Source organism: Azolla caroliniana, unplaced genomic scaffold (assembly GCF_043228905.1).
Source record: "Azolla caroliniana isolate FFs.n. ecotype wild unplaced genomic scaffold, voAzoCaro1.0.p SCAF_211, whole genome shotgun sequence".
NCBI lineage: Eukaryota > Viridiplantae > Streptophyta > Polypodiopsida > Salviniales > Salviniaceae > Azolla > Azolla caroliniana.
Genome location: NW_028230646.1, coordinates 1 through 7,380, shown reverse-complemented (window position 1 = coordinate 7,380; position 7,380 = coordinate 1). Strand labels below are relative to the sequence as shown.

The following is a 7,380-nucleotide window of genomic DNA, read 5'->3' as shown; positions in this document are numbered from 1 at the left end:
CATTTTTTCACTTGTTTTTTGGGGAAAGAGATCTGAATTCTGAATGGACCTTATCAATCAATTCATTTTGATAATGTATAAAAAAACTGGCAACAGAATATATATGATTGTCCAGGCATCTTATCTACAATGGCTATGGCAATGCATACTTCACGTATCCCCAGGATTCCGTGATATCTAGAAACACATGCTTGGCAGAGAGACAAAACCCAATCCCGAAGACTTAATAATATATCATTCACAGAAGACATACACAATAGCATATAGACCTCAAGAACACACACAAGTTACTGCAAACAGGTAGGACTTCAGAAGAAATCTAGACAAAGATGGACCATATTTGTCCAAAAATTGAATCGCATACTTGTACGATATGTGTAAGCCTAAGGTCTTTCTATGTTCATCCAATATATAATCCAATTGGTTTTCCCATGACTACTTCACCACAAATAGACCAGCCACAACTGTACCATGGACAGGACAAACTGGTACTCTGCCTGGCAACTTAACTGCCAACTCATTTGTTGGGAACATGATGATGTATTGCTGAGAAACCAAACTCGACCACATGACGACAACGGCAGAGGACCAGATGGGATACCATCCACACACTGAGACCTTGACTGACTGCAAACCGAAAACAGTGTTAACATAGACATAGGACCATCCTCAAAATGCAAGGGAAGGAAGTAACATAGGAAAATACTCGGCGTGGTACTGAAAAATCCCAACGAAGCTAAAAAGAAATTAATTTATGTTTCTATGTACCAACGTTCCTACTGTATACAGTTTACTAGCCTAACATATAGAACACGCGCAATTTATTGGATAAACTAAATTTACGTACCTAATCAGATGGTGGGGTAGACATTGGAGATTCTTTTCCATCCGATGGTTTGTCAGCTCCACAGCTTCTACGATTACACTTCAATCGGAAAGGATAATTCATATTTCCACACTTGTCACAAGTCCAGCTACCATCTGGAGGTGTAGTTTCTGAAAAATGGTTAAGTTAAGCAGACTATATATATGTATGTACATATGCAGACATTTTCTGGCTACTAATTAGGATTCCACATTCTTTTAGAATAAAAGCAGGAAATTTCGAGTTTAGGGTTTAGGAAATTTTCTAGCTCATTCAAGATATACGCCCCACAGTAAATGTGATTTAACACATACACCCCTTTCTACATTTATCAAGTGTTGGCAAATATCACAACAAGATACTAGTATAATATTACCAGACAATTATCTAAAAATTTCCTTTCCTAGGCATATGTTCAAATATAACTTTCATATTCATGCTGAAACTGTTCAATAAGAAAGAGCGCTGTTTCCAGATAAAAAGAAAGAGATTGACAAGATGAATTAGTCAGATTGGTGGTAAAAACAAAGAAGCAAATAAACCTTCATAAAGATATTGGTAAGAGTTTTTGTGCAAATGGTGACATGTTACTAGTACAATATTACCAGACAATTATCTACAAATTTCGAAGATGCATCTTCAGATATGACTTTCACATGCATGCTAAAGTGTTCAATAAGGATGGTTATTTCAAGATTTAAATAACCGAGATTGACAAGATGAATAAGTCATGTACGAGGCAAAAATAACAAGCAAAGTGAGTAAAACTTCCAGATTAATACCTGATGTGGAAGGCTTCCCTTGAAACTGAGGAGCCTGGCATATTTGTAATAAGAATCACGGTAAGACTTTTGTCTTCTGCAGTGTCAAAAACAAATTTTTGAATATAGTCTCTACTTACAGGTGCATCAGGTTTAGGAGTACTGCATTTCTTCATGTTGCAAACTGTCCGAAAAGAGTAATTAGTGTTGCCACATTTTGGGCACGTCCAATCCCCATCCGATTTTGCATCTTGACCTACACAACTTCAAAGTTAATAGTATAAAAGGAAAATTAGCTTTTAATTTTGTTAACCCGAAACTACCTCCTCTTCTTTTGCGAGAGCCATTCTCCTCTCGATACATTGCAGATCCCAAACCAGGAAGCTGTCAACACCCATGAAACTCAATAAATGGAAAACCTATCACATGTTTACAACACCATTGGTACGGATCTCTAAGACTCTGTAATCGACTATCTCTTTCTTCAAGAAAACCATGTTTACTGTGATGTATACATGTTGACATGTATGATGCATTGTGGCTTCCTGGGATGAATGAAATGTGTCCATTATAAAAGAATATGATAGTATCAGATCTTTCGAAAGCAGAGTCAATCAATGGAGTCTGATATCCCTTATTATATCATGATCCATATTAGTATATCCATCAAGTCCAGGGTGAGATAACAATATCTTTGAGCCCCTCTGATGATGGTCCAGTGATAGGAACCAATACCGAAAATTTCTATTACCGTTTTTCAAATAGAAAAAAAAGAACCAGAGAAAAACATTAAGAAAAATGCAGAAAAAAAAAAAACTTTTACAGTTTGGTCAACAAATATCATTTTATCATTTCTAAGCTAGAAAAAACATTTCACAGTTTCTAGCTTAGCAAAAAAAATGTTTCATGCAACTATGATAAGAGAGATAGAAGCAAGAATAGAATACCATTGGCCCTCGTGGGATTCCTAAGCTCATACCATAACCTCCATCCAACATTGATCCTGAACTATATCCTAAACCAGATGACATACCATACCCAACACCTGCCATAGAAAATACTGGAATTAGGAATTATACTGGGTAGCTTAGCTTCACCCATGAGAGAACATGGATGGGGGTATATGCTGAAATTTATTACCATATACAGGAATTAGAAATAAATTACAGTATTTTCCTTACCTCCACCCATGAGAGCACTTGGAGGGGGCGCGTATGATGATTGCATGGGTATCGTATTGTAAGACGAAGGCATATTCAAAGAGCTAGTGTATTCATATGGTAAGCCAGCTGCTGAAGGAATACCCATAGGAACTCCATAGTTAGGTGTCAAACCCATTTGCATTGATGGTGGGCCACCTGTGCCGCTACCCATGTAAAGTGGGGCTGGCATCTGCTCATGAACTTGAGAATACATTGGTGTTGCTCTCTGGAAAATGCAACCGTACATCATATACAAACTCTCATGAAATTGCTTTGAGTTAGGGAATCTATAACTACACAATGTTTTACCTGTGGAGGAGCATATGCTGGTTTCGAAGCTCCACATTTCCTTAGATTGCATGTAGTCCTGAAGGAGAAGTTTATATTCCCACATTTTGGGCACGTCCAGTCTCCATCACCTTGTAGAGCTAGTATAATAAAGAATTCCAAAACCTATAAAACTAGTTTTTGATGGAAAATTGGAACCTGAAATAATCTAGTATCTACATTCCACCTACCATCTCCTCGAGCACGTTTTTGACCTCCAGGTCCCTTGTAATCCATCTGTAAGAAATCTCACTCTGAGTCTCACACTCTCGCATGCCCTCTCTTTCTCAGAATCCTTCCCCCCCTCCCTCCCCCCACCTTCTCTCCCCTACACTTTGAAAGGATAAATAAGATCTTCAGACTCTAGAATATCAAAGAAATCCAAATCACCAAATTCCTCAACCCTCAAAGGCTTCCTTTGAATACTTTCCTGACCCAGTACCCAACCATAAACATAGACATTCATTCGCTTCCATACCAGTTCTCAAACAACAAAGCACAATCCAAGCTATCTTTATTATTGGAATCCATAGCAGCTATTGGTTCTAAATTAGATGAATTCAAGATTTCCACAAAGCTCTTTGAATCACCAGCACACTCTTTGACAATCTCCTCATGATTTAGTGTACCCTCGTTGATGTTATCAACAGGACTCTCCACAATTCTCGCTGGCATTCTCCATTCCATAATTTTCCAAATGGTCACTATAATAAGAATATCTGTAGAACCCAGATCATTAACTGTCCCATCATCCTAACTCCATGTGGTCACCAGTAAATATCTTCATCTGGTTTAAAACTTCCTTACTTCCATCATTTTATGCATACAGCTCTTCTTCCCATACTTCTGCAAACAACACAGTATCAAAAATATCCCAACCACCAACATGATAAAACCAACCATATATTGATGTTGAGATCGCCAGTTACATCATTGAGTAAAATCTTAGGGCCACTTCACCACTCTCTCTAAAATCTTCCACCTCCATCCTTCTTCGATAAAGCTCTTCTTCTTAAATAGCTTCCAAATTTTCATTTCTGAAAACAAAAGTAAGCAGAAAGATCCCAACCACCAACATCATAAAAACAGCCCTATATTGAATTTCAAAATCACCACTGCGAAGGAAAAACCTACAGCAACTTCACTCCACCCTCTCTAAGCTTAAACGTTCCAATCTTTTAATGCATAAATATCTTCTTCCCACATACATCAAAAGGCACAAAAAGACAAAGCTATACCACTTCCACCCAAGACTTTACACAGATAAAGATGCTTAAAAAAAATTATATACATTCATAAAATTGCAGACCAAATGGGACCGGTACTGTTCACTGTGCATTAGTTGAATAGAATGCACTCGAAGTTCTTCAAAACTGTTGTTTAATATTTGTAATGTTGTTCATAAATCAAGAGATATATATGCACACCAACACGAAACGAAAATGTACAATTTTCATCTCTGTAGTGCCGAGCCACTAAAAAAATTATTAAACCATCATGCATAGAGCAAAAACAACTCCGCTGTTTCTACTTGAGTCATCAATATCCAAGAATAGTAACTGAGTTCTATAACATCTTAAGATGCACACAAGTTTCACATTGCTTCATTGTGAGTTACAAGGAAGATTTGATGTGCCCTGAGGTAAATTGATGGGGTAGACCATATGATATAGAATAAACAGCTTGAGACAGATGTAAACCACTTATACCATGAGGTAAGACGAAAGTAAGTTGGAGCATAGAACAGGGATTCTCTAAAGAATATTTATGTGTAAGAGTATTATAGAAACCAAACAAGTTTTCCCTTTACTCACTATCTTTATAGGTCGATGCGTCACTAGATAGTAAGTGTTTTAAGTAAAGAATCAGTAGATCATAGATGAATCGGGAAAAGTGTGACTGTTTCCACATGAGAATCAGCAAAGCTAACTACTTTTAATTGGAGTTTATGTGCAAACAGAATGCAGGAAATAAATGTGAAATTTAAGTCGTGATGCTTAATATGATTTATTAGAAACTAGGTTGGATAGTCTTTAGGTGTTGGAAGCAAACATGATAGCTTATAATAAAAATTGACAAAATCAAAAAACCCAAAACTGTATAGTCAGAATTTAATCCCAAACTAAAATATTGATGGTCATTAGAAGCACTAACCCTCCAGGGAGTCTAAAGATATTATTTTTAATAGAGCGAGCAATCTTAGATTTTTAAATATCTTAAGATACTACATGGAATACATGATGATGCCTTCTTCAACAGAAATTTAATGCCAAATTTCTCATTTGATCTGGATAATAGCATCAGTGCATATTTTTGAGGATCTAAAGTGAATAGTTTTGATATCAACATCAGCCAGGAAAAAACGTAGAATATGAGCTTAGTTGTACTGCAAGCATATTTAAGATATTTAAGCACTAGACACATACTATTTTTCCTGTCAGACCGTAAGGCGCACATACTACTGAGATATGTTTAGCTCATATAAAATCAGCAAATTATCCTCACGTGGAAATGAGGAGATGGTTTATATTCTTCCACCGGTTTTTTTGGATCCCGAATCATGTTAATACATTCTCTATGAATATAGCATATCAAGCTGAAGTTTACCCCTTGAAAGTTTATAGTAGAGAATAAAAATCAAATATTCTTAGTGTTACTCCATATAGAGATCAGGAGACATAGAGAGTCTTTTGAGGGAGCTGTCCATACTTGATTACCCCATGGTGGAAATTTCCAGAGAGCAAAAATTTCAGATCCAGGGTCAAGCACCAAACCAAATAGTGGCGTGTTGAGGTTTGTCATTACATTCACACCGTTTTGTTTTAGAAAGCTATGGAAGTACAATTTTGTGGTTACCCCCATAGACATAATTATATAGAAAGTTGTAACTTTTCTCAGATCTCATAAGCCATTATGGTCTTTTAGAGGTGTCAATGCTTACATTTCTGAAGTTGTAATCTTTTTCAGGTCTCATAATTCATTATGATCTTTTAGAGACGTTAATACGTATCTTTTCTTCCATGTGTCTTTCTAACATCATATATTTTCATCTCCTCTCAGCCACAAAACCTATAATTATACATGAATCCATAAAAAATGTCAAAATACGATATGGACGGCATGGTTTCATAGTGTATTAACCTCGACTTCGTAGTGTATTTTCCAGTTAAGGCCCATCAAATATGTAAGATCCAAACTACTGTAGTTTTATTCCAGATTTTCGCACACGGAACAGATCAAGTAAACTCTACAAATATGTTTCCACTCATTAAAGAGCAAGTAAATCCTAAAGCTTCTAGCAAATGTTGAGTCGACCTTAAACAATTCTACACGGTATTATTCGAATTAACCCTATAAAGCTTTCTACACGGTAAGGCCACTTACACATACACAACAAAGATCACGTAAACCCCTGAGAAAAAAATACAGAGGTTTCAATAAACCAAGAAGACCGTGTGAAAAAAAAGGGAGTGGAGGGGGTTTGGGTTGAAAGGAAACTTACAGGATACGAGAGAGAAAGTGATGAGCGATCCCTGTGAGACGTTGCTAGGGTTTAGAAGGAAAGCAGCAATGTCTGTCTGCAGGGTAAAGAAAATCAGAGTGCGTGTGTGTGTGTGTGTATGTGTGCTTGTGCGTTTACACTGAGGCCTAGAGTTTACAACAAACTTTCATTCTCCCGTGGGGGGAGGAGACTATTAGTGGGGTGGGGGTTGGTAACTAGAAATGGTCGCTCGGCTCCCATGGACCGACCGACCCATGCACGCGCCTAGTAGGCTAGTTAGCAACTTGTAGTTGTCACTCACTCGACACCTATGCTAGAGTTTACAACAAACTTTCATTCTCCGGGGGGGAGACTATTAGTGGGGTGGGGGTTGGTAACTAGAAATGGTCGCTCCGCTCCCATGGACCGACCGACCCATGCATGCGCCTAGTAGGCTAGTTAGCAACTCGTAGTTGTCACTCACTCAACACCTATGCACCCTGCCACTGACCCACTCTCAACATCCTATTACTCTCAGTTGCTGAGAATTGAATGCCAAAGAAGCAAGCACAAGGAAAGAACCCTAGTGGCTCTCACTCTTCCCCTCTTCTGTTGCTTTTGTCTTCATCGTTGTCACGGCCTGCTTCCTTCCTTATTGTATATACAAATATTATACATCGGTTTTCTTCTATGCATGGAATTTTATCATTGTCTTGAAAGTGCCGCATCGTAAGAACTGAGTGC

General features: G+C 37.7%; 1 protein-coding gene across 3 annotated transcripts; it reads right to left on the bottom strand.

Moving 5' to 3' along the window:
* Nucleotides 1–213: 213 nt before the first annotated feature.
* Nucleotides 214–6,785, bottom strand: LOC147848812 (ranBP2-type zinc finger protein At1g67325-like). Of its 3 annotated transcripts, none has more exons than XM_087338071.1 (10): nt 6,693–6,785; nt 3,347–3,396; nt 3,138–3,256; nt 2,808–3,054; nt 2,574–2,671; nt 1,950–2,010; nt 1,767–1,882; nt 1,648–1,681; nt 848–996; nt 214–627 (listed from the first exon to the last, which is right to left on the bottom strand). In XM_087338071.1, the coding sequence occupies exons 2-9, from the start codon at nt 3,390–3,392 to the stop codon at nt 848–850; spliced, it is 870 nt and encodes a 289-aa protein (XP_087194197.1). In that variant the 5' UTR covers nt 3,393–3,396; nt 6,693–6,785; the 3' UTR covers nt 214–627. The 3 variants fall into 3 exon arrangements, with proteins under 3 accessions (XP_087194197.1, XP_087194200.1, XP_087194198.1); XM_087338074.1 differs by having other exon boundaries at nt 848–981; XM_087338072.1 differs by having other exon boundaries at nt 3,347–3,400; nt 6,697–6,783.
* Between the last annotated feature and the right edge of the window lie 595 nt (nt 6,786–7,380).

Excerpts from the sequence above, each read along its gene's own strand:
- LOC147848812 (XM_087338071.1), bottom strand. The coding sequence starts at position 3,392 with ATGGATTACAAGGGACCTGGAGGTCAAAAACGTGCTCGAGGAGATG. Across the intron at positions 3,257-3,346 it reads AAAACGTGCTCGAGGAGATG|CTCTACAAGGTGATGGAGAC; the intron begins GTAGGTGGAATG and ends TTATTATACTAG. Across the intron at positions 3,055-3,137 it reads CAGCATATGCTCCTCCACAG|AGAGCAACACCAATGTATTC; the intron begins GTAAAACATTGT and ends TGCATTTTCCAG.